Here is a 27,860-nt window from a genome sequence, read left to right as displayed (position 1 = left end):
AGTAGTCTGGATTAAAGAAAAAAAAAAGACTCAGTGTAGTACTACAAAATAGAAATGTTTATGGTGGTGTGAAAGGATGAAAAGGCAGAGAAGATAAAAAAAAATGGGAAAATTGGGAGTGCCTCTTGGAAACAAAGGAAAGGGGAGGCATTTGCTGAATTCTGAAGTGCCACAGAGCTCTTGTAGAAGTCCTTTGATTTGATGAGGAGCCATTTGGAATTCTTGAGAATGGGTCATCCCAATGTGGTACTGTTTAAGAAAAATTTTTTAAAAAATATTTTAGAGAGAGAGTGGGTGAGTGAGAATCAGGGAAAGGGCAGAGGAAAAGAGAGAATCTCAAGTAGACTCAACACTGAGCATGGAGACCAAGGTGTGTGGCTCGATCTCCTGATCGAGATCTTGACCTGACTTTACTCCAAGAGTAAGACACTTAACTGACTGAGTCACACTGGGGCCCCAGTGTGGTGCTATTTTAACAACCATTGTTTCCCATGGGATGGTGGTGCTGAAAGATGTGGTCTAACCTCATCGTCCTACATAATGCATACAGAGAACCAGAGCAATTTAACAGAAATCAGTTCAAATGATAAATAATGAGAAAAAAAAAAAAAGAAAACAAATACATTAAGGAGTCAACAAGAATGAGGCTCTTTTGCATCAGTTGGGGAGAAGATATGTTGGGGCATGAAGAATCCTCCTCTGAAAATAATGAAGAGGTCATTTGTGAAGAAGGCAAAAATCTACTGGAAAACATACATGCTGACAGGCACTAAATGTGTTTTAATTTTTTATTAGAGAAGTTGAAAGTTTAATTTCAGTCTTGACAGTAACATAATTTTCTTTGCTTTGTTCAGAGGAACACAGAATCCATTTGTACAAGCATATACAATTCAGTTGGTGCTTTGTGTCCTAAAATCAATCCTCTGATTAGTTCTAGACTACAGTTTCCATGCGCTCCTCCTGGCTTTGGCAGCATGGCTCAGTTTCCCGCGGAATACTTTTTCATGCACTGTCTGCAACGCAACTACGGCGGGCTTAAAGACCATGCAGATAAACACTGTAGCAAATTGTTTTAATATTGAACAGACGTAAAAAGGTTATTTCCTGATATGAAATTCTGAAAATCTGCATAAATATTTTTGTGTAAAATTAAATTAGTTATGTATTTTTTTTGAAACTAGAACTTGAAGTATCAAGAATGCCCACATAATTCATATACACATATATATAGACTTTTTCATTATGCTAAAAGTCTTGATAGTCAAATTATATTCTGTGCCATACATTTATTTAGCCAGTGTTTATTTGGCATTAGGTTAACTGGATGTGTACGGATTAGTCCTAATGGGTGCCTGTGTATCATGCAAACATAGTTCTAGTATTCCTGTTGACTAATCTTGTCATGTGGCAATACTTAGATGATTTTGCTCTATAACAGTATGAATTAGGAGTATAAATACTTTATACATGGTCACATTTACAAACGTTTGCCAATAACCACTTCACAATCTTTATGGTGGAATAGTGTGTTATAATGTCTGGAATCGGCAGAAGCAATTCCTATAAAGCAAATATCAGCTGTAAACGGACTTATGTGTACCTAACAGAGTTCTCCTTTGAGCCCTGATGAGTTTTGGCACAGGTACACTGTTCTATTTCTTTTTTCTCTAATAATTTCCACAACTTTTACAGGAAATTAGCTTCTTATGGCATGGCAGAGACATGGCACTTACTGATGAGGTAACTTAGATGTAGAAAAATTCTGCAAAATTATTTGTCTAGCAGATTGCTGCTTCTGCTGATGAATTTGTAGACAGAGTTTTGTTTTTTTATCCCCCTAGTGCATGCACTTGCTATTGAATTACTAATGCACTATTTTTGCTGCAGCTCAAACATGTCCTAAATGCATCACAGAGCAGAGTTGTTAACACCAAGCTCATTCACTTGTGATGGTATTTTATAGCAAACATGTTTAAGTTGTAATAGCAAGGGTAAAACTCTGCCTTACTGGGATAGTAATTTTGGTGGATTCGGAGCTACTTTTGGTTGGCCAAAGAAACCCAATATTCAAAACGTTACATAGAAGTATGTCAGTCTCTATGGTTTCAGGTCACCTCTCGTCTGCGCCTAAAAGACAACAGCCGTCTTGCATGAAATCTGTGTTGGGAAGGTTGGGGGTGATCTTTTGATGCTGTGTGGTGTTGCTTCAGTTTGAATTTTGGAGTTTCACACTACTGTTGCTGGCCTGCGGTCCATCTCGGCTTCCAACTTCACCATCTGCTGCATCTCCTTCGCCTGTAACATCAGAAATGAGGCCTTAGGATACTGAACATGCAGCCACCTCAGACTCTCTTCTCCTGCAAATCTGATGCTATCACTCTATCCCTGCTACTCAAAGTGAGGTCCAGGGATCATCAGCATCAGCACTGCCTGGGACCTTGTGAGAAATGCACAATCTTGGATTTTACCCCAGACCTATGGGATCAGAATGTGCATTTTTCATAAGATCCCGAAGACATTTTTTATGCACATTAAAAGCTGTGAAGGACTAGTTCTACAGCATGCCAGGAAAATCATCTAAAAAGAGGCTAAGCCAGTCAATACTTAAGACCAGGTCATGTCAAACTGTTTGCTTTCTAGAGATGGATATGTTGCCTTGACTGTGTGTTATCTGAAATTTTAGGAGTGTTGCTTATGCACACAGTTTTCCTCCAATAGCCTGAAATTTAATTAATTCCCTAAGAATCTGACTGATGGAGAAATTTAGGTGGGATCGTATCACGTTGGTTTGGCTCAAGTACCTTGCAAATAAAACATTACATGAATATGTAGGGTTCCTAGAAGCCTATTGTCCAGAAATTCTCCCTACCAGCTCTCACTTCTTTGGGGTAATTTTTTATAGGCTTCATGAGACTGAGTTCACCATGGCTTAAGACTGTCACTAGACAACCAGGTGGTTTTGGAGGTAGAAAGGAGTCAGAGGGTCAGGGCAGTGGCGCACGGTGGGGAAGATTCTGGTGACAAATGAACTCTCTTATTTCAACATTTACTTTCCAACTGGTTTCTGGATGTTTGGGTCTAACCCAATGCATGCATCTTTTGAAGGAAAAATAAAGTGTCCCTTTCGTCTTTTTGTGACCTACCACTTTGAAATAAAGGCCATTTAGGAATGGAAACATGGACATATATAGCTATTACTCAGAGGAGGACTCTGAAGTGGTCTGATGTTACTCCTCATCTCTGCTTAGGTACTCCGACTCAATGGAAGGTCAGTGGGGGAGGGGGAGAAAGGAGGTCAAATCTGTAGGTCATCCTATGAGTATCTAAATGTCCCCAAAACTAGTTTGACCCATGGATATACAGGAATTCTCTTATTTCAAGATTGTGGCTTTAAATTTCCTTTTGGCAAAGATAGATATAGTAATACCAAAGAATTTAATCTTTCTGCTCAAATATGGGACGGGTGGTTCCCTTTACCTAGAGAGTTTTCACTGCCTGAAGTATACTAATACTGAGAGAAATGAGAAATGGAGAAAAATATACAAACATGAAACTATGACACAAACAGTATTCATAAGAGATGACAGTGAAAACGTATCAGCATTGGAAATTAAATACTTTTATGTTCCATAAGTAGTAATAAAAGATGCCCTATTCTTCTCCCTGCTTAGCATTTAAAGACAATATTGAACATATGCCATTATAGGGCTAGTCTTAGAGTGAGGGTCTCAAATGAGCAGGGTGACCATTCATCCCCATTTCTTGGGGGCAGTTCCAAGTTATGCCCATAGTCGTGGCAAGTGTGAACATCATCCCCTTTCACTTGCAAAACTATCCTGGTTCAGATAATAAATTATATGGTCACCCTACTTATAAGAGGTGATTAGGGTCCTTGGCAGACCAGATCTAGCAGAAAACATGACAAGAGTCACTGTATAATGACGCCGTATAATGAATGTTTCCACACACAGAGTATAACTCTGTCATTAAAAAGCACCAATGAACTTTTAGTAGGGTGCTTTAACAATTAATTGCAGTCCTATTAATGCCTGTGAAAGTGCTGACTTTGTGACCCAGTCTTAGCTGTGGTCGGTCCAAATGACAGTCATATATCACTGCTCTTGATGCCTGGGAATATCTTCATTAGCATGACTTGAGTTTTCTAGGTCTGCTGTAGGAACCATTGGCCAAGACTCCTTCAGAAATTTAGATATTTCTCAAGATTTTGGGCATTTCCATTTGAATATTACCTCAGAAATCCAAGCATGAAATAATCAAGCTTTTAAATCCAAACCCTTGAGATACTAATAAGTTATGACCAGAGGTGAATCATAAATAGAGACTGCACCGAGCATACTAACAGAGCTGAGAAGGAAAGCAATGTCTTGCTTATCAGAGTTTTGGTCCTACCTTGTGTTTGGGACACTGCATGGCAGGATTTCAATAGCTGTTTGTACAAAAATAGTAATGTCAAAATTGAGTCATACATATAAAACAAAGAAAATAAATGAATACTGAATAAATGAATACTTGAAAAATGAATGCAAAACCATATACAGAAAAGCAAAGAGCTAAGAATAAAACATGTATACGCCCATCAGTGACAAACTCCCCTCCCAGGTTGGTCTCAACAGAAAATTAAAAAACAACAAACAAACAAACAAACAAAAAAACCAAAGCAAACAACCAATGCCTGGGACCCCAGACTGTGCTCTCCAGCAGGAGTGAGTGGGAAACTGTCCCGTTAGCAAGAACCTTCACTTCTCTTTATTAAATGATAGGATTGATGACAAAAATCAACTTTTAAAAGTTGGGTATGGTAGTAATGGAGGGTTAATGTCTGAAATGGTACATGGCAGGATGGATGATATACTCGTCGCTGGAAAGTCTATGGGAAAATTTAGTAGAAAACTGCTCCCCGACCTTTGGAGTTTGAAGCATTGGATGACCAAGTAGGCAAGGCCATTAGGTGGCTTAAAAAAGAGCACATGAGGTTAGGATCCAGAATTGGGGCCAATTATATTAAATCATAAATTATATTAAAACTTGAGTTGCTTCTGCTAGTCCCCCAACGCTGGTCTAGCTAATTAAGTAGCTCCTTGGGGGGATGGAGTGAGCTTCTGGGAGTAAGGTCACAAGGAAGCAAGTAAGAAGCCTTAAAGCAATATTATGGGTGAATGTTCAAATTATTTTTGGCTTAGAAACAGAGGCTAGTCTTTGGGTTTAACAAGGAAAAATTTAGGATTGTCTGGAAATAGGAAAATTTTCTGCTAATGAAATGTTTAATTAGTTATGAAGGGAGCTCTCCTACCTGATTCCAGACCTTGCCTAGCATGAGGGAAGAGATGGAGGGACCTTGTCTTTTGCACCTATACCTGAGTTTGTAACACATGGACAGGACAACTAACAGCTCTCTGACCTTTAAATTCCAAACCAAACAAAACCATACTAGAAAGGCCTGGGACTGAATTTGTTATTGAACAGCCCATGTTTTGGTAAAGCAGGGCTTAGCACAGAAATTCAAGTTCAAATTCTACCTCTGCCAGAAGCATGGATAGGATATTGTGAATTTCTTTTTATTGAATGTCCTTAACTCTTCATCAAATCTCAAGCTTCCTTGCGATCTGTGCTTTCTTAAGCTTCTGTGACTCGAAGTCTCAGCTGTGGGTGGTAGACATTGTTTATGACATATCAATAGGCATTACATGAATTTTTGGGGGAAAAAAAGCCACTATCCTCCCGATACGCTCAATCAGTCCAGTTATCACTAATCCCATATATTTTAATTCAAGAACTCTGGTGTGGTTTGAATTCTCCCTGGGTTAGGATAAAAGCTCAAAGTGATTTTTTTATTATGTACTTGGGCTCTGAAATGAAAAACAGTAGGTAAGTGTATTTTCCAGCTCTGATATTCACCACTATTGTAGTAATGAGTAATTTTTAGCACATTTACATTCCTTAGCCAAACTTGTTGCTAAGCAACACAGTAATTTCTAAGTAGTTTCTTAATTTAGTTAACTGAAACATACCGGTGCCTTACCTTCATTGTGCCTTCTTCTGAGAGGCATCCTTATCCCACCCAGCCCTGAATCACTGAAGTAGATCCTAATGTTTTGGAGACGGTGACTTTACCTTTATTCGCATTCCCATTCTGCCGAATGGGAACACTTTCTGGGAAGTGCTTTAAGAGCAAAAACACAAGCTAGGTATCTTGTACCAGAACGTGATGTATCTATGAGATGGTCACATGAATTAGACCCACAGGACAATAAACGTTTATTGTCCCCCTTGAGGATCTGTGGACTGTTCATGAATAGAAGCATTTAGCTGAAAAGGAAATGTGAAACATAACTCAGAAGTATGCTGATGAATAGAACTTGGGTCTACTGAAAAGTAACAAATCTGAAACCGGAAGTAGGATTTGTTACCCAACTGTAATACAAAAAAGAAGATTTTATGGTTTTGTTTTACTTTCTCAAAGATACATTTTAGTGTAATTCCAACTGAAGTGTTTTTCAACAGAAGCCATTTACTCTGAGAAATATACCTTCAACAGAAGTGCTTTATAGATGAAATAGGAAAGAACAATGTAGTCTGAGAACCGATTTCATCAAACCCTCTTCACAGTTTCTAGACGGAAGTAGATTATCTGGATAAAAAAACTTCTAAACAAGCTATATCTTACGGCAGAAATTTGAGACAGACTGAAATTGAAACTGCTCTGTAGGGTCATTTTGCCTTATAAGCTAGAGCTATGGCCATCAGCTGAAATAAATGGCCGATGGATTGCGTCGCCCATTGGTTCGGAAGGAGCCCACCTGCACCGCCGTTTAGGTAAACATACAGAGATCTTGCTGTTGTTCTCTAACAACAGCTGATGGCTAACTCAAGAGGTAGATTTTGGATAACTATTGGTGTTGACTTCTTAGTGTTTTGTCTAAGCAAAAACACCAAGAGTATATTATCCACTTGCATTCAGTGGTTTGTAGAGTGTTGGCAGCTCCTTTCTGTGGGTCCCACTTGAAAGCCCTGAGATTGTTTTAGGACTTTGCTTTCAGATTGACATTGAAAAGAGGTAGTTTCTCTCATCTGCTCTTAAGCATAGCAAATGTCTGAATTTGCTCACTCTTACGTTGCAAATTCTAAAACTCTAAATGAAAATGAAAAAAACAATTTGTAACCTTCCTCTTCTCTTCTCAGAGGCGTCATTCTTAGAACCATCCACCATCTATTCAAAGGATGACTTTGGGTTCCCCGCTATGCCCCCCACCATGGCTGTATTCCTCTCCCGGTTCCAAAAAGAATTCTTTGTCTTGTTTGATGAAATGGGGAATATACAGAAAAAGGGGTCACATTTTTACTAGCCACCTCTCCACGCCACTACTCATGGCATCTGCCCCCCAAAGCGGGCTGGCTCTGTCTTTTCATGCCTTTTAGGTAAGATACCTGCTCATTCTGTTTCTCTAGGAACTCGAGGTGTTCAAGCTGGACTTTTTTCAACTGATCCATTTCTTTGGACTGTTTCATTGCAAGCTGTAAAAAAGAAAAATTCGGATAAACTTTGGGTTGTAATCTGAAAACTTACAGATGAGGTATGACTGTAAGTTTACAATTTAACTGAGGGAGATGTTTATAAAAAATCAAGAAAAATAGTCTGAAAACTGAAGAGTTTAAACCCATAATTATTAGTGGGAAGATCTTCTCTGCTAAAATCTTCTCAGAACATGATAGAATACTTATGCACAATTAAAGCTTGGCTTTCTTTTCCATATAAAATGGTGCCAGATTAATACCATCAAGATTTAAGTGATAGATTAGTTAGCTCTCTGGGAGCAGGCAAGAGAAGCTGGAATGTTTAATGTACAGAAAAATCAAATTAAACAAATTACCCAGAAGAGGTTTCATACCTAAGCACGAGTTATTGTTTAGAGTGCCAAGAAAATTACAAAATACTTACTCTCTTTCTTTCTTCCAGAAACTTTTTGGTGTTGCTGCTATTTAACTCCCTGACTCGCCTGAAAGTAATAGGTACAAATAACAGTTGGCATGACGTTGAGTAGAATTAACATAACATTACATAAGAAAGTGTTATATTCCTTTTAATTCTCTGGATGGGATTATCACTTTTCCTAATTTTTGCAGAATTTTTGAAGACATAATGTAGAGAGAGAAATACAAACATCTTTGTACCCATCACTCAGGCTAATCAGTATTAATATTCTGCCCTCCTTGGTTCATCTTTTTAAAGGAAACAAAGTGTTACAGATACGATTAAAGTCCCTTTTGTATTTTTCCGGATTCCATTTCCCTCCTTCCTTTTTCTCTAGACATAACCACTATTTGGAGTTTGGTGTGGACCTTCCTATCCATGTTTTAACATTTTTATTCCACATGGATGTATATCCCCTTTGTAATATATACAAACACTTCTCAAACTTTTGGGTGTCTACAAATCAAATGGAGATACTGTCAAAAACACAGATTGCTGGGCTCACTGCCAGAGGATCTGATTCAGTGGGTTTGGAGTGGGGCCTGAGATTCTGCATTTCTAACAAGCTCCCAAGTGATGCTGCTGGTCTCCACTGTTCTGCTTCCCAAATTCACATAAATGGTAACCTACTCTGGGTTTCTCCCCATAACTTAAAACTTAGCTGAGGTTCTAGAGATATAACCGTGTTGCAAACTATTTCATTACTTTCATCGTTGTATGGATTTTTTCCATTTATGAAGAGAATACAATATTTCCAGTTTGTCATTAATGACAAATAGGTTATTTCCCAACAATGCTCCAATGATCTGGTGCATAGGGCCCTGCAGTGCTTGGCGTGCTGACGGTCTGTTGATTTAATAAATGTAGGGCATACCTTTCTGTGCATATGAGCACAGACTTCTTTAAGGTATATGCCTAGATTTGCAGGTTGGTAGGGAATGAACAGCTTCATCTTTACTCCAAAGCGCTTATTTTTATTGACATTCATAACCAGGGTCTGAATGCTACACTTCCTTCAGGTCTTTGCCCTTTCTTGGTATTGTCAGACATTCACTTTTGTGTCAATTAGTTCTGTGAAATGGCATAACTACCAGCGAGGCTGGCATGATTTTCCTGACTGAATAGACCTCTAACTGATTGAATTTGCCTAAAGCTATGAGTCTCTTCAGGTTTTCTCCTTCCTTTTCAGTCAGTTTTGGTTATTGGTATTTTTCTAGGCAATTTTCTATTACCTTTAAGTGTTCAAACTCACTGCCAGTATTCTTTAAGTAGTCTTCCTTTTCAAAAATACTGATTAGATCTGCAGTGATTTCTCCTTTTTATTTGTATATGTATTTATTTATTTAAAATATTTTACTTATTTATTTGACAGAGAATGGGAGAGAGATCACAAGTAGGCAGAGAGGCAGGCAGAGAGAGAGGGGGAAGCTAGCTCCGCGTTGAGCAGAGAGCCCGATGTGGGACTCGATCCCAGGACCCTGAGATCATGACCTGAGCCGAAGGCAGAGGCTTAACCCACTGAGCCACCCAGGTGCCCTCTATATTTATTTCTATATTACTAACTTGTGCTTTTTCGCTTCTTGAGCAGTCTTGCTGGAGGGTCACTGGTTTTATCTTTTTTCAAATAATAAGCTTTTGTTTTTGGTGATATTCTGCATTGCTTTTTGCTTTCTACTTCGTACTTTTTGCTTTTTTATTTCTCCCCATTGGAGATCTTTGGGTTCATCCTGTATTTCTAATTTTAGACTCTCTTGAGTGTTTACCTCACTAGTTTGCATTTATTTTAAAAAGTATATACACCTAGGGGCACCTGTGTGGCTCAGGGAAGCATCCGGCCCTTGATTTCAGCGAAGGTCAGGATCTCAGGGTTGTGAGATCAACCCCGTGCTGGGCTCCCTGTTGGGCCTGGCGGCTGCTTAACATTCTTTCTCTTCCTCTGCCTCCCGCTTGCACTCTCTCCTTCTCTCTTAAAAAAATGTATATACAGCGAGTCTATAATTAATTCTCAATCTAAACATCACTTTAGCTACCTTCTTTTTTTTAAGGTGGAAACATCTAAGATTTAAGACCTACTCTCTTAGAAATTTTCAAGAATATAATACTGTTAACTATAATCACCACACTCAATATTATATATCTGGAACTTACTCATCTTATAACTGGAAGTCTATCCCCTTTGACATTTTCCCATTTCTCCATTCCCTTAACTCTTGGAAAGCATTGTTTTACTCTAAGTGAAAGCATACATTATTTGTCTTTCTCTGGTTTTCACTGAACATTATGGCCTCAAGGTCCTTCAATGTTGTCACACATACTAAAATTTCCTTCTTTTTAAATGGCTGGATAATATTTCTGTGTGTGTGTGTGTGTGTGTGTGTGTGTGCGCGCGCGCGTGTATGAGGACATACAATGACACTGACTTTATCTATTCATCCACTGATGGGCACTGAGGTATTTCCAGGTCTTAACTACTTGAATAATGCTGCAATGAACACAGGTGCGCAAATATTGCTTTGGTATAGTGACTTCGTTTCCTTCAGATAGCTACCCAGAAGTGGGGTTGTAAGATTATATGGTATTTCTATTTTTAATTTTTGAAGGAACTTCCATATTGTTTTTATAGTGGATGCACACATTTACATGACCCCAACAAAGCAGAAAGCTCCTCTTTTCTCCACATCCTCACCAACACTTCTTTCTTATCTTTTTAATAAATAGCCATTCTAACAGGGATGAGGTTTTATTTCATTGTGGGTTTGATTTGCATCTCCCTGATGATTAGTCACCTTGAACACTTTTCATGTACCTCTTGACGATTTGTATGTTTTCTTCATAAAAATGTCTATTCAGGTTCTCTGCCCATTTTAAAATCAGATTGTCTTGTTGTTGAGTTGTATGAGTTCCTTAAGTATATTTGGATATTAATCCCTGATACATGGTTTACAAATATTTTTTCCCATTCCATAGGTTGCCTCTTCATTTTGTTGATTCTTTTGCTATGTGCTTTAGCTCCCTTCTATACACTGATAGACAGTACTTGCATTGTTGTTCCATTTTCAGTGTTGCACTGTTTGTTAAAATGTCCTCGTTGACTCAGGAATAGAAGTCAGCTTCTATACGTCCTTCTAAGCTATCTGATTGTAACTTCTTAGATTTTATTTCTCAGTACTTTGGTAAAGTGGGCACATATACATAATGCATGTGTTTGCACACACGGAATATTTTTAAAACCAGCTATTTGTAGGTGTTTTAGTACCACCTAGCACGGGAGACAATATCAAAACAAAAAAAGTTAAAAATGTCGTTAATTATCAGTAACTTAGAATTTAAGATAATTTGACCTCAAATGGGCTGAAGTCAACTTTGTAACACACTTGAAAAAAGTGATAAAGAGCTCTTTAATGATTAGCACATTTATCCAAATGAATTCTGTATTTTCCGGGAAACTAAAATAGTTCATATTGATAGGGTTTTCCCATGGCTGGAATATTTTACATTTCTGAGCTAAAGCAGATGTCATTTCTACTATACAAGGCCCTTAAACAAAGTTCCTTGTCTGAGAATAAAAAAAGAACCACAACTGGATGGAGCAAAGTATTGATTAAACTGAGTAATCATTTCCCTAGATGTTGACTTCATGTTGACTGAGAAATTTCTCGGCCAACATTTTATTTTATTTATTTATTTGACAGAGAGTGAGACAGCAAGGGAGGGAACACAAGCAGGGGAAGCGGGAGAAGGAGAAACAGGCTTCCCACTAAGCAGGGAGCCTGAAGTTGGGGCTCAATCCCAGGACCCTGGGATCATGACCTGAGCAGAAGGTGGACGCTTGACTGACTCAGCCATCCAGGTGCCCCTCGGCCAACATTTTAAGTCAATTCATTTCCAAGTCAAATTACTGTGGAATTCCATACTCAATTGATGACCCATTCCCAATTGTACTTAATTCAAATAACACTTCTGCATGAAAATGCACTCGATGGCGTGATGCTTCATATTTTATCTTATTTCATGGTTAATATTATTTATAATTGAGTTGTGTTTTTAAAGAAATCAATGAAATTGAGGTAGTTGGACAGCCATTGTTGCCACATTCAAAACAAAAAGGCAGGGGCGCCTGGGTAGCTCAGGCGTTAGGTGTTTGACTTCAGTTCAGGTCATGATGCCAGGGTGCTGGGATCGAGCCCCACCATCAGGCTCCCTACTTAGTGGGAAGTTGACTTCTCTCTCTCTCACTCCCCCTACTTGTGTTCCCTCTCTGTCATGTAAATAAAATCTTAAACACAAAAAACCCGAAAAGAATAAAAAACCCCTAAAAAACAAAGAGGCAACATCTGGTACCCAGTGAGCCTCCATAAGAGACCACATAGACAGGGAGACTGAAACACAGGGACTTTCCTTTGCAGCCACAAAGTTCTCCAGCAGCTCAGCCTCTAGCTCAGGGAGAGCAGACTGTCTTGAAGCCCTCAACATGGTCATGTCTCAGTCCCAAGAGCTAATCTTCATGTGACTTCGTTATTTTGGGATCACTGAGAATCAAGGGATCTCAATGCCCTCTTTTGGGTGACAGGACTCCTGATACCCTCTCAAATCCTGTGTGCCTAAAGAGTGTGCACCTGGAACCTTCTCTGGAAGTCACACACACCCTCCCCCAATCCAAGGTGGCAAATGGCTGATCAACACAGAAGTACAAAAGCCAGATGCCCTTGGTTCAAAGAGATCAGATCAGTGGTGCAGCTTATCCTCCAGATCAGGCTTAGATCAGGCTAAAGAGGGACTGCAGTGGAGACCGATATACCCTTGCTCTATCACTGCCTTGGACCTTCCCTGTTTCCCCTACTCCTCTTCTCTGAAGATCTCTTCCTCAGTAAATGATTTGCATCCGAGTTCCTGTCTAGGTCTCTGTTTCTAGAAAACCCAACCCAAGACAAGGTGGAACCAGAAAACTCGAGTGGGGACTTTTGAGGTGTTCCCTGAGTTCAGGGACAGCACTGAACAGCACAGGGACTGCCCTCCTACAGGCTGCTAGTCAGAACCATCCTGTCCAGAATGCACCCATACCTGAGCAGGTGAGCTTTTTGCGTATTTTATGCAATTTGTTGTGTAGACGAGCGTACATATTTTACTGGTGGTAGTGAACAATCGGAAGAGCAGTGTTCTATAGCAACCAGAATACATCTGCATAGCAGTTCTAACAGCAGAATTCATAGCCAACACTCACAAGGATCATGAGTAGTGTGTGTGTACACATACAAACATTGTGTTTATGTCTTCCAGCCAAAGTTCCATCCCTGCAGGGAGCGTGCTCAGGCTTACCTTTCCCGTTCGGCTTTGTTCTTGATAGATTTATCTTGGCTGATGGCTTTGCTGTTTTCCATAGAAATCTTAGCCTGGTGTGCTCGCATTTCCTTGCTTTCCCTAAGTATTCAAAGTAAAGAAATAGGGGTTGGGGGGGAAATGGACAGTTAGTGTTTAGTGGGTGCAAAATTTCAACTGGGGAAGATGAAAAAGTCTGGGAGATCAACGGTAGCGACGGCTACACAACAGTGGGAGTGTACTGACTGCCACACACTTTTAAAAATGGGTAAAATGGGGCACCTGGGTGGCTCAGTCAGTTCGGCCGGTTCAGGTCATGATCCCAGGGTCCTGGGATCGAGCTCCTCGTGGGGCTCCCTGCTCAGGGAGGAGTCTGGTTCTCTCTTTCCCTCTGTTCCTTTTCTCTGTCTCACATTAAAAAAATCTTTAAAAAATGGTTAAAATGGCAAATTTTATGTTATAGATATTTTACTATAATAAAACAATTCTACAAGTAACAACAGGACTATGTTTGCTTTTTTTTTTTTTTTTTTTTCCCAGTATTAAGCTCATCAAGTTATTTTGTATCCTGTGGGAAAAAGGGAAAGAGCTCCAATACATGAGAAGTAGAAGTGGGTCACCTACTGAGGAAGTGCCAGTGATGAATGGAAATAAAGAGACATTACGTTTTTCCATTAAAAACATATTTTCCGGGGGCGCCTGGGTGGCTCAGTGGTTTAAGCCTCTGCCTTCAGCTCGGGTCATGATCTCAGGGTCCTGGGATCGAGCCCCACATCGGGCTCTCTGCTCAGCGGGGAGCCTGCTTCTCCCCTCTCTCTCTGCCTGCGTTCTGCCTACCTGTGATCTCTCTCCATCAAATAAATAGATAAAAATCTTAAAAAAAAAACAAACCATATTTTCCAGTTTTGCCCTACATTTCTTGGGATCAGATGGCCTGGAAGAGAGAGGATGTTCTGAACCTCACTAGTGACCTTCATGTTCTCTGACAGCTCATGGGAAGGAAGGGGACTGAGTAGTTTCAGATAAGCATGGGATATCGGAGGGCTGGGGAGAGGAGGAAGCTTACATAAGGCCCCTGATCTCTGCATGTGCTAGGATGTCGGTGTGTATATGAGAAAGACTCATAGATTATTTATGTGTACATTAAAGGTATACATTTTGGAACACTGAAATTAGTATTTAGCAAAAAATTTTTTCTGGAACCTATAGGGGTCTCTTTGAAATCCTACCTGGAAACAAATGACCAAGGAGGAGTCAGGTGTTCTAAGTAGTGTCCGGACTGTCTCAAAAGAGATGGACAACACTGGGCCCACAGAGACAAGAAAACGCACAGAAACTCCTGGGCCCAAGCAAATGGCTCTCCAGTTGTTCCTTCATTTGGTGTTATCAACCGACCATTTCCTTATTATTTCATTCGACAAGCACTTCTCATTGTGGCTAGCCAGTCTTAAAGAGGGCAAGATTTTTTTTAACCAAGAGCAAGAGCTGTGACTGTAAGGAAGACATATATCACACAGGGTGCTTGAGAAAACATCCAAATGCCCCTGTTACTTGGGAAAATGTTCTGGCTGTGCATTTATTTTTTTAAGGAAATTAGTAATTAGGTTATGCTTTCTTCAAATAACTTCCGAAGCAATGCAAGAGTTAGTGAACTTTTTCTTTTGAGAGCTAAATTCTTGTTTTTCCCAGGCTGGGAATTCATGAACGTGCCCAGATTTTTTGCAGGTAGCATTGAAAAATGTTTTTGTTTGCTTTGTTCATGTAATGCTTCTATTTTCTACTCTTGTGTGTGTATCAATAGACCTAACAGTGGCATATGGGAGGCATGAAGGGCAAAGCTGCCAAGCTGGAACAAAGCAGTGATCAAAGGATGTAATTGACATAGACGCTCTTCTGCTGGGGGTGGGGGATCTAGCTCATCATTTGCAGAATTTAAAAAAGGATTCTTCAATTCATAAACCAGCACTTCTTCACTGTTTCTTGATTAGGCCTATCTTCCTAAAATTCCTAGAAGTCCTAATCATGTAAAGTAGGATCTCACCACACTTAGCCACTGAATGATCAGATCTGAACTTATCAAGGAGCTTAACTGGTTGGTGTTCATCTCTTTCTGTGTCCTCTCTCCTAAGAGGCTCCAGGTTACTTTCCAGAGCCCAGCATTTGGCCTAACACGCTGTGAAGCCTCCATCTGCTCTGGAGTCAGCAGAGCTCCTTTGGGCTGCTCCATACTATTTGTAATTCAACTGAATTTTTCATGTGTGTGTTAAGACCTTGCTAACACTTGTAAGCACTTTGATGGCAGAGGCCACTGCTTATAGTTCACGTTGCTTGCCTCAGCTGTATGACATGATACTTGTAACAGCTCAGGACTACTACAAAATGAACGGTTCCCTCTGGAGAAGGCGCACTTGCCTACCTGTCATGGGACATTTTCAGCTGCTGGGTTTGCTGCTCATGGGCATTGATCAGTAGTTTTCTCAGGAGCTCACACTGCTGGCTGAGGTGTAGGTCCCGGATTTCTTGCTCCTCAGCACTGTGGGTGTTGATCATTTCTGACCACTCCTTTGTGTGCTGGGCCACTATCTCTTTGACCTGTGTTGAAGGAAAGAAGGGATGGTGCCACTTGGAACTCTCACAGATCAAGTATAAAATGAAAACACAGGATCCTTCATGTGTTTCAAATCCCACCCACCAATTTAGCTGGTGAATCAGGAGACACTCCAACCTGAAAAAAAATATGGACTAATCCATGGGAATCAGGAAGTCATAGCTTCTTAAAATAATCCATCACTTTGGTTCTAATATTCAGTCATGACCTGTGATTTCATTGCCTAACTTGTCCATGTTCCCTTTTGTCGGGACTCTGGCCTCCTTTATGGATTCTTTCAGCTTCTCATTTCCTCGTGCTCTTCCCGCTTCACATCCACAAGGCCACAGGTCTGAATGGAAAAACCCTATGTTCTCTTATGGCTGGATTATGACTCATTGTGTCAACCCTACCAGACGTTGGGGTAGAAAGTCTCCCCCTCCCCATATCCGTGCTCTTTGCAATGTGGTTTTGTACCTTTCCTTGTCAAGAGCTAGTGTCCATTTCCCCGCCTCCTTGAATCTGGCTGCCCTTGGGACTTGCTTCATCCACAAGACAGTGGCCTTGGGACAGAGCCTAGGCTAGCCTGCTGGAGGATGAGAGATCATATAGGAAAAAGCAACCAGCCACCAGCTAATGACCAGGGTATCTGAGTACAGCCATCCATCCCAGTTAATTGCAGACACATGAGTGAACCTAATCAAATACCTAGAACTACTCAACAGAGTATGGCCTAAATTCTGAGTTGTAGGGTAATAACTGGTAGGTGTCTGAAGTCACTGAAGTTTGAACCGGTGTACTGTGAAGCAAAAGCTAGCTGATATCATGGCCAAGGTTTCTACTTTCCTCCTTTCCTATCTGGGCAAAGCTTCTAGAAGTCACAGCATGTGTGTCTCAGAGACACAGAGCTTCCTGCCTCTGTAACCTCACACAAGGGACACAAAATACATAGCATGAGGAGAACCTCCGTTAAAACCACATTACTTGCCCATGTGAGCAGGAGGGCTACTGGCAAGATGATAGAGCTGTGTGGAGACACAGAGAGGCTGGCTGGTTTGACCAAAAGCTAGAGTTGGAAGTTTTAAGAGTACCCTCTCCCCTTCTGTAACTATTATTGCTAGAAGAATTATTTGTGTCCTTGACTGGAACTGTGCTCAGTTCCTCAAAGGTCTTCAAGCTAGTTAGTCTCCCAAGTTCTTATTTTCTTGTGCTTTTGGGGAAATATGAGTAATTGAACTCATCTCCTATAATGTCAGCTCTTATTTGTTTTCCCCATCCTAAACTTCCACAGCAAAGTTAGAATAGGATAAGAATCAAAGAGTTACTCAATCCCCAGGTTGGGGGCTTTTCTTCCCATGTTTAATGTTATTTCTCCAGAGAAGCATGTTCTGTATTTTATATAGTATTTGTCCTGTTTCACTTGATGCCCCGGAGGCAGGAGGCAGACAGCGTAGACAGATGGTATGCCTATCTCTATAGATAAAGGAAACGATGTTCCATGAATGGACCTTTTCAAAGCCAGTGAGTCTGGAATGAATGTGAACGCAGAGACCCCTTGACTTCTCAGAGCAGCCCCAGGTTACTGTTATTTCTGATTTAGGTTAGGTAGGGTTTCTAAAAAATTACAAAGTATCTTCTGCAAGTTCCTGCTGTAAAAATAGGCATTTTCTTACCTTAGATTTGTGATCTGATGTCAGTGTCTGAATTTTAATTTCAGTTTCTTTTTTCATTTCGAGACAATTACTTCCCCTGAAAATGGAAAATCATAAATGTGTGCCAGATGTTAGATTTCTTCCCATTCCCATGGGGCCTTGCTCCAAAGCTTTCTAATGAAGACAATTTGTTCATCAAACATGAGATGCCATGGCTCATTGGGCAACATCAGTATTTCTAGTAATAGATGTACACCTTACAAAACCTCTATATCATGATTACTCAATTCAACCACTACACAAAGAGACACTTCCCATCTAACAATGATTTCATTGTTAAGGGTCTGTGGTCAGAGTTTCCATTTTGGTTCCTGCTTTTCTCAAGGCTAATTTTTCATTTATTCAATAAAACATTATTGGAGATAATAACTAGAAAATAAGTCCTCAGCCTGGATTTTTTGAATTTTTGAATTCTTTCTGGTTATAAGGCCAGATTTTTGTCTTTTACACATGCCAGCAAGGCAGAAAATAGCATTTCTTGGCATCCTAGGGCAATTTTTGCTTTTTATTCCATTGTGACTAGGAAATACATACGAGGCAATTTCCCAACAACCATTACTGCTTATTTCAGTGATAATTTTTCCCTTTTGGAAAATCTGTAGTGTAGCTGAAATCAGAACAGGTCCCAAGCTTCTGCCTTCAGCATAAACGCTCTGATGTATTATGGCCTAAGTCCGAATGCCTCATTATATTATGGAGAATGTCTCTGAGAGAAGCATTATTCTAAAAATGCTAGGACTCTGATCAAATCTATTACTTCTCAAGGGCAGGCATGGAGGATGCTCTCCCTCGAGTCTGTTATTCATTGAGCTTGTGCCATCACAGAAAGATCCCCCTGGCTTAATTCTAGACAAAAAACTGTTTCATAGTAAATGCAGTAAGAGAGTTTAACAGTCTTGTCTATTGGCATCTGCTGAAGATTCTTGTAATATTAAAAATCAAGACTGCATTTTTTTCCCCTCAGGAGGGCATCAAACTTCTTTTCTGGCTATGCAAAAGGATTTCTGTAATTTCAAAATTTCTCAACTTTAGCTTGCCCTTCCTTCTGCCCCCATTCGCCTTAAAGATACCTGAGTGGAAAACACACGAGAGACATATTTACGGTGTCATCAATGAACGGCAGTCCAACTGGAATAAAGCTCCTCTTTTCTACTTCAATCCCTGCCCTCAGTTGGACAAGTCTCTTATTTTCCAGGAAAAATTTTTAATGGGATGAAAACACAGTCAAGACTATGTTCTTCTTTGACCCAAACAGTTAACTGAACTATAGGGAAAGACAAAAATATAAAAAGGCAAAAAGCATCCAGAAGGTAAAGAGCCATTACCCTTTTTTCTTCATTGCTTTCTCTAGGATTTTCTCATGCGTCGACTTCTCTTTGTCGTACTGTGCCACGATCTTGTCAACTTGTGTGCAGTGCAACTTCTGCATTGTGCTGTGCTCCTGAAGGAGAAGAATCTGCCGTCACAAGGTGGACTCTGGCAGGGTCTGACAGAATTTACCTGTGTTGGGCTGGCACGATTTTCAATAGCTTTCCCAGAACATCAGTTTGAGGTGAAACCAGTTCTGAGAAGTGGAAGGATTTCCAATCTCCCACCCAACACTAGAGTTTCTATACGCCCAACAAAGGAGTATATATCCTCAGCCTGAAGAACATGCCCACAGAACATGCCCAAAAGGTATCCCTGCCCACTACTGGGCAGGTCCAATCATCCCAAAGTCCTCTCTTCTACACATACATGTTCTCCACAGAACTTCTACCCACTAGTCTTTGTTCTATTGGAGACCACTAATTAGTCTACAGCGCCTTCCATGCCTTGGTTCTCAAATACCCAAGTTCAGCTACCATACCTTCTCTATTCCACATGCTAAGTGTAACTATTCACATGTGATATGGCTTCTAAATACGCAACATATTTTTGGGAGATCTTTTTTTTTTTTTTAAAGATTGTATTTTATTATTTATGTGACAGACAGAAACCACAAGCAGGCAGAGAGGCAGGCAGAAAGAGAGAGGAGGAAGCAGGCTCCCTGCTGAGCAGAGAGCCCGACGCGGGGCTCCATCCCAGGACCCTGAGACCATGACCCGAGCCGAAGGCAGAGGCTTCAACCCACTGAGCCACCCAACAGTAAGAATTGCCAGTAGGGTTGTCACTGTCAGCTGACTTCAAATCCCCATCATGCCTTTGTGGGAAGACTTGGCGAAGACAGGTGCTGGGTGGGGGAGATCCTCAGGACAGGAACTGACAACGGGGACAAGAGAGTGGTCCAAGGTTGCTGTGGATTTGAGATCAGGGAATTGTATGGAACTGTATCTTCCTTAATTTGTGGTTGGAACATCTCATAAATCTTAGCCCCGTTGCCAATATGTGTGTGCTTTGTGTTATAAACACGTTTCAGCCAGGGCTTTTGCAGTGTGGTAGACTGGGTTAAGGACATGGGTTCTTCAGGCTTAAGTCCTAGGGCAACTCATCTAGCCTCTTGGTCTGTTCATCTTTATAACTGGGATAGAGATATCAAGGTCACAAGGTTGTTAGAACTGAAAGTAAATATAGTAATATTTCAAATGCCTGTTATGCCTTATTCAAAATATAGTAACATGTTCATATTATTCAATATCTATGATAATATACAGAGAGTGACTTGGGATAAAGGAGAACAAGTAGAGTGATTAAATCAATCAACGTTCCCTCCCCACTGAATCAGCCCCCTCAGGAAATCAACATGTTAAGGTCTCCTTACTTGAATGGATTTAACTACTCTTGCATTGCTGTGGACAACAAGGAGCCTACTAAAATGCCTTACTAATAGTCTTCCTTTTAAGATTTAAAGGCATCATGCCTGCCCAGCACATGTGTTAATTTTCCTGGGCAAATAAATAAGGAACTCTGTGCTAGTGCAGATTTAAACAGATTAGAATAATCTTTCTGCTTTCCTGTTTCTTGCAAGTACCAAAGGGAGGGTGGAGAGGACCGTTCTTTAAATAGCCTAGTGCAGCACAAGAAAAGGAGTGGATTTTGGGTCTTGGAAGTACACTCACAGACTATTTCTTAAGGAAATATTCTGGTGAATCTTATTAACCCAATTAGAGATGACAATGAGGCTGTTTGTGACAAAAGGCATTCATGATGGATTCCGGTAGGTAAGACAGGCTCTGCGAAGGCAACGCAAGTCTTTGTTCAGCAATACATGGCAAAAACTTGGTTCATAGCAGGTGCTCATTAAGTATTTGTTGTTCATGGGGCGCCTGGGTGGCTCAGTGGGTTAAGCCTCTGCCTTCGGCTCAGGTCCTGATCTCAGAGTCCTGGGATCCAGCCCCACATCGGGCTCTCTGCTCAGCAGGGAGCCTGCTTCCCCCTCCCCCTCTGCCTGCCTCTCTGCTTACTTGTGATGTCTCTCTCTCTCTGTGTCAAATAAATTTAAAATATATATATATATTTGTTGTTCAAATGGAAAACAAAAAAGGCAAGGGAAAACAGTAGTCAGTAATTCTGGTCTTAGTTCAGTCAGTAATTAGCCAAGTGGCCTTGTACAACTTACATAAATCTTTCCAGCCCTCACCTTCTTTCTTAGAAAACTGAACAAGAGCCTTTGTCCCACCTCATTCATGGGTTGGTTATGAGTTGCAAAGTTACTGAATGTATGCAGGAGTAATATGGAAAATAAGGGGGCACCTAGGTGGCTCTGTAGGTTAACCATTTGCCTCTGGCTCAGGTCATGATCCTGGGGTCCTGGGATGGAGCCCTGCATCAGGCTCTCTACTCGGCAGGGAGCCTGCTTCCTCCTCCTCTCTCTCTGCCTGCCTCTCTGCCTACTGTGGTCTCTGCCTGTCAAATAAATAAATAAAATCTTAAAGTCTCGCATCAGGCTCCCTGCTCAGCGAAGAGCCTGCTTTTCCTTCTCTCTTTGCCCCTCTCCCTGCTTGTGCTTTCTCTCTCAAATGAATACAATCTTTAAAAAAGAAGTATGGAAAATTAGAAGCACATTGAATCAGAATGATTACTGTTAATACAAATAACAAAGTTGGTCTTAAAAAATTATCTCTGTGTTTCTGTTTCCAGATCCCGCTTTTCCTTTCACAAAGGAACGGGCTCCTAATTATGTGATGGTGGTGAAGCCTCAGCTTCCTGAAGTGTAAAAGAGAAGAGCCAGGAAATGGTCTCTCAGTCCATTTTAACTCAGAAAAAGTCTATCATTGGTTTTATTCCTTGGTCCTTAATTAAATCATGAGACACCATTGAAAGGGCATAATTTTTTTTTTCATTCATTCAGGTGAAGAGTACCAAAATTAGATATGTTGACTGGAAAGTCAATCTTAGTTGGGATATTTTTGGGGCAAATACCTATACAGCTTTTAGCAGGATTTACAGGTTTCTTATTAGAGTTAAAGAGTAAATTCATCTTCTTGTGGGACAGACTTCTGCTGCAATTCATTCTTGTGACTGATGGGGCAGTGGGCATGAATGACTGTACCACAAATATTGCTGAAAAACTGGATTAAGTCATGTTTGCTCAGCATGAAATTCTGAGGTCACCGGTAAGCTGCTTCTGTGGGTGGTTACTGTGTCTCTTCATAACAGAGTTGTGGGTCTGGCACTGCGGTCTGACCGCTAATTACAATTGACAAGTTTAAGAGCAGTCTTGATGTTATCAGCTGAATTGCTTGCATAGCAAAACAAATTCTCCATGAGTAGATTTACTGAATGCCACATGTTAGTTGGTTTCTCAGGCATTTCATTTGACTCATCCGCTGGTGATCCTGCAAACCGGTGGCCCCAGAGATGCATTCTGCCGACAAATGTGAGATTTCTCCCCGCTCTATATGATGTTTTGAGAGAAGACCGAATTAGGACTAATATTTAAAGATCTAGAAGTTCATATAAGATTTCATATTTTAGGGGCGCCCGGGTGGCTCAGTGGGTTAAAGCCTCTGCCTTTGGCTCAGGTCATGATCACAGGGTCCTGGGATCGAGCCCTGCATCGGGCTCTCTACTCGGCAGGGAGCCTGCTTCCTCCTCCTCTCTCTCTGCCTGCCTCTCTGCCTACTGTGGTCTCTGCCTGTCAAATAAATAAATAAAATCTTAAAAAAAAAAAGATTTCATATTTTAGGAGTCCCCTTTCAAGATGAAGCTGGCCCATGGACTCTCAAGGCACCGATGGTGGGGAGCTAAGTCTAATTTGCCTTTTGGGTGGGAATGAATGCTCTTTTCCTCTGTCTGACCAACTTCATTTACTTGCTTACTCTCTATAGGCATTTAAGTTGTAATTATTCTTCTAACATGTTGCTGGGGATACTTACCAAACTTTGCTCTAAGGATCGGACCACATCAGACGGTAGAACAGTATGCCCATTTCTTACTGAAAGAAGCCCCAGTTCTGGACTCTAGTGACTCATGCATTATTAGGGGAGATTACTGTTATTTAGTTCTGCTTTTGCTATCTCTCATCTAATGGACACTTGAAAACCATTCCCCCTAGTTTCCATTTCAAATTAGAGAGCTGGTTCTAGAAAGTGAGAAACACAGAGAAGTCTGATTGCCAGATGCACTCACAGGGTCAAAAGCAATGGCCAATGACCATTGCCAACTGCCCGAGGCATGTTAACTAGCATCCTAATCTCATTTGGGGCTCACATGGCCATTGTCCCTAACTTTTCTGCTTGGTGCCCTAAAAGCAGCTCACACACCTACTTCTGTGTCCCTCTTGCAGAAGGCAGATCCTCATAACCACAAGTCCTCCTCCATCCTGTAGGTAACCTTCAAGCTGGAGAAGAAGATTTGTTTTGCATATGACATTTGTGTCTTAAGCCACTGGGATTTAGCTCTTGGATTCCCTTTAGTGCTAAGAAGTGGCATTACTTAGCTAGGCTGACATCTGAGAGCTGAGAGTGCCCTACAGTCCCAATATGGACTAGGCAGGAGTCTCCGCTCTTAGTTGCCAGCTGCCAAGGTTGATACATGGACGCTGTGCTTGGAAGCATACAGCCTGGGCCAGGTTCCCTCCTCAGGAGGTTCCTTTATAACCCAAGGCCTTAGGGTGGCAAATCTTAGCCCCATGTTAGGGGGCTCCAAAATTGTTAAAAGGGGGTTTTAATGTGTTGTTTCACAGAAAGGCTGGAAGTATTTATTCTCATTAGTGCTTGACAATAGGTCAAAATCTGTTTTTGCAAGGAGGCCTCATCCTCAGCTTGCAGGAAATTAGGGGGACTTCCACTAAGGGGTCAAGGGACATAATAGAGTACGAAGTTATATTCCTAAAGAAACAATTCTCAAAATGTAATGTGTGCAGGAGAGGTGCTGAAATTTATCTCCTAGATCTCTTTTTGGAGATTATAACTAAGTCTCAGATGCAAGAATATGCAGTTTTTACAAAGTTTCCACTTCTTGGTCCAAGGATCATATGCTGAAAAAACAGTCCCAAAGGAGGCCAAGATATTTGTGCCCCAAGAGGATCATGACTGGTTTTAAAAACCTTTTACTAAGGCCATCAAGAAGATGTAAGAAAAAAAATCAATGTGGGAGTACTCAGAGATAACGCAGTAGAGTGGTTAGGAGTGTGAATTTCACTACTGGGTGTGTGAAAACATTAACTCCAAAAGATATATGGACCTATGGAATTACAATAGCCAGGTTGTAGAAGCAATGCATGTGTCCACTGATGGATAAAGAAATCCATGGATTTTTTTTAATCTTTATCCACACATGGATAAAGAAACTGTGTTGTGTGTGTACACACACTCACATATACATCTAAAATGGAATATTATGCAGCCATAAAAGGATGAGATCATGCCATTTGCAACAACATGGACGGCTATAGAGGGTATTATGGTAAATGAAGTAACTCAGAGAAAGACAAGTACCAAATGATTTCACTAAAAAAAAAACCAAAACAAAATTAAATGAAGAAACAGACAAAAAGCAGAATCCGACCTATGAATACACACTTATGGCTGCCAGAGGAGAAGGGAGTTGGGAGATGGGCAAAATGGGCAAAGGAGAGTGGGAAATATAGGCTTCCAGTTATGGAATGAATAGGTCACATGAATAAGAAGTACAATATAAGGAATATAGTCAATGCTATTGTAACAGCATCATATAGTGACAGATGCAGCCACACTTGTGGTGAGCACAGCACAGTGCACAAACTTGTCAGATCCCTACACTGCACACCTGGAACTAACTGAACATCATATGTCTACTATACCAAAAAAAAAAAAAAATCTTGTGTTCTGGAGTCAGAATTTTGATTGACATCCTAAGTCCACCATTTAAAAGCTAGGTGGTTTAGTCAAACTGTGTTCTTTTAAGCATAAATCATCTCACCTTACAAATGATTAGTAGAATGTTTATAAAAATGGCCACAATTCATGCTCTCTCTGTATCCACTCTCTCCATCCCCCCCTACTTCGTAATGTGATTTTGTGGCTCCAACGTTCCTGTAAATCCTTCATCTTAGAAGACAGTTCAGATGAGACCATGACAAGCATTAGGGAGATACTGTAGACTGAAAAATTATAGAAAGTTTATATACAGGAAGCTCAATTTCAAATTATTTGAAATTATTCGTGAAACCCTTAGTTAAAATAGATGAAATGCATTTTTAAGAAATGGTGATAATGTGGTGAGTTGTAAAAGGTGTGGGTTAGATGTACGCAAATGAGGCCCATAATCAGCATTAACTAGTTATATGGCTGGAGATAAGGGACTCACCTCTTTGAATTTCATTTTATTTGTTTTTAAGAATGTGGACAGTGTTACTTAGGCTTCAGGGATAGTGTGAAGAGTTGCAAATGTGCATAAAATGTGTAACACAAGGGTGCCTGGGTGGCTCAGTCAGTTAAGTGTCTAACTATTTTTTTTTTTTAAAGATTTTATTTATTTATTTGACAGAGAGAGATCACAAGTAGCCAGAGAGGCAGGCAGAGAGAGAGAGAGAGAGGAGGAAGCAGGCTCCCTGCTGAGCAGAGAGCCCGATGCGGGACTTGATCCCAGGATCCTGAGATCATGACCTGAGCTGAAGGCAGCGGCTTAACCCACTGAGCCACCCAGGCACCCAAGTGTCTAACTCTTGATTTCAGCTCAGGTTATGATCTCAAGGCCGTGGGACAGAGCCCCTAGTTGGGCTCTGCACTGGGTATGGAGCCTACTTAAGATTCTCTCCTCTCTCTTCCTCTGTAACCCCTCCAAAATGTGTAACACAAAACTGACACTAAATAAATGTTAGCCTTATTAGTAGTCTTATTATAGAAACACTACAGAGCTACCCTATGACACAGCAATTACACTACTAGGTATTTACCCAAAGAATACAAACATAGTGATCCAAAGGGGCACCTGTACCCCAGTGTTTACAGAGGCAACATCCACAACAGCTAAGCTATAAAAAGAGCCCAGATGTTCATTGAGAAATGAATGGATAAAGAAGATGTGGACTCTGTGTGTGTGTGTGTATGTGTGTATAAAATGGAATATTACTCAGCCATCAAAACATGAAATCTTACATTTGCAACAAAGTAGGTAGAACTAGAGTGTATTATGCTAAGCAAAATAAATCAATTAGAGAAAGACAAGTGTCATATGATTTCACCCATGTGGAATTTAAGAAAGAAAACAGGATCATAGAGGAAGATAGGGGAAAAAATAAGGCAGAAACAAAGGGAGACAAATCACGAGACTCTTAACTACAGGAAACGAACTGAGCACTGCTGGAGGGGAGGTCAGTGGGAGGATGGGGTAACTGACCAACAGGCATTAAGGAGGACGCATGACGTAATGAGCACTGGGTATTGTATGCAACTGGTGAATCACTGACCTCTGAAACTAATAATATGCTAGATGCTAATTGAATTTAAAAAAAAAGAGAGGAAAAAACCTTACAAAAACATCACAGAATTCAGAATTCATAAATTATACTGCCAGAGCTATCTGAACAAAGCAGGTCCCCTGTGTATTTAATGTGGGAGAAGCTCATAATCACACAGTTGTAATGGGAACTTCTGAAGTGCATGAAAGTCTGAAAAAGAAGCTGTGAAATACATTGCCCTGCTCAGAAATACTCCTGGAAAGCTCTCTGGAAAGCAACAGGCAAGCATGGCATATCTTATCAGGGCAATTTTCTCAGTTGTTTGACCTAAGGCATTTTGAACACTTCCTCCAAAAATGCACACTAAAGCCGTTCTGTAAGTCCACACAAATGCAGATAGTTGGATTTAGGGAAATTTAAAATCTCCTTTTAGGTATCGATTCTACTCTATAATATGGGACTCCAAGAAGCTTGTTTGTTTTCTACAAAGGAAAGCAACATGGATTCCCTCAGCCATCTGGGATCTACTGGTTATTAAGCAACATGAAGATGTCCCTGCCAACAAGCATGAAGAAATGGGATTGGCTGGATGAAGTACAGTGGTGTCTGGGGGCGGCGGGGGGGGAGATCTACCAAGGCCAGCTCAAACGTATCACAGAATAATAATTTTTCACCTATTAATGGACTGAACGTTTCTATTCCCCCTCTGAATTCCTATGTCGAAGCCCTCATTCCCAATGTGATGGAATTTGGAGGTGGGGTCTTTGGGGGGTGACTGGGTCATGAGGGTAGAGTCCTCAGAGATGGAATCAGTCCCCTTAGAAGAAGAGACATGAGAGAAATGATAGTTCTTTCCACCATGTGAGGACATAGCAAGGAGGCTCTTTGAAGAGCCTCAGGAAGGGGGCTCTCAGGTGGCATGGAACCTGCAGCACCTTGACCTTGGGACGTCCAGCCTCCAGACTCCAAGAAATAAATATCTGTTGTTTAAGCCACCTGGTCCATGCCAGTTTGTTACAGTGGCCCAAGCTGATGTCAACACCATCTTTGTTTGCCACTTTTCTGATAAAGCAGATGGTCCTGTCTGTTGACCTGAGTGAGCTTGGACTCAAAGGTCCAGATGAGGAAATCAACAGATAACTTTGCTCTATGGTACGTAGGTCATGTTCTCAAGAATCGAGGACCATTTCTTAGCAGCTGTACAGATAATGAGTGTACGGACACATTCCAGGCTAGATGGGGATGTTCCTAACATCCCATGGGCTACCCCTGCATTTGATGCAACAAGGGGAACTTGTCTACTTAACAAAGCATATGATGTCCTTCACAGAATAATGCAGTAAATGTATGGGTGCTAGACTCAGATGGTTTTGGTTAAAATTTTGGCTCTGCAGCTTTCCGATGTGGAGTGAGTAGCTCAACTGCTTAACCTCCCTAATCACTGATTTCTTA

General features: G+C 40.8%; 1 protein-coding gene across 4 annotated transcripts in view; it reads right to left on the bottom strand.

Annotated features, from left to right (window-relative positions):
- Window positions 1–774: 774 nt before the first annotated feature.
- PLCB4 (phospholipase C beta 4) overlaps window positions 775–27,860 on the bottom strand; it is a 253,875-nt gene continuing 226,789 nt past the window's right edge. For 2 of the 4 annotated variants that reach the window (XM_044263437.1, XM_044263438.1), the window contains 8 exons: window positions 18,931–19,046; window positions 17,567–17,642; window positions 15,723–15,898; window positions 13,307–13,408; window positions 7,958–8,015; window positions 7,447–7,533; window positions 4,411–4,447; window positions 775–2,295 (listed from right to left, as the gene is read on the bottom strand). In XM_044263437.1, coding sequence (XP_044119372.1) covers window positions 2,207–2,295; window positions 4,411–4,447; window positions 7,447–7,533; window positions 7,958–8,015; window positions 13,307–13,408; window positions 15,723–15,898; window positions 17,567–17,642; window positions 18,931–19,046 — 741 coding nt within the window. In that variant the 3' untranslated portion in view covers window positions 775–2,206. The remainder of the gene's footprint in view (window positions 2,296–4,410; window positions 4,448–7,446; window positions 7,534–7,957; window positions 8,016–13,306; window positions 13,409–15,722; window positions 15,899–17,566; window positions 17,643–18,930; window positions 19,047–27,860) is intronic. The other 2 variants (XM_044263439.1, XM_044263440.1) reach the window with 1 other exon arrangement.

Source organism: Neovison vison, chromosome 8 (genome assembly GCF_020171115.1).
Source record: "Neovison vison isolate M4711 chromosome 8, ASM_NN_V1, whole genome shotgun sequence".
Classification (NCBI taxonomy): Eukaryota; Metazoa; Chordata; class Mammalia; order Carnivora; family Mustelidae; genus Neogale; species Neogale vison.
Note: the sequence above shows the minus strand (reverse complement) of the source record. Positions and strands in the feature narration are given on the sequence as shown.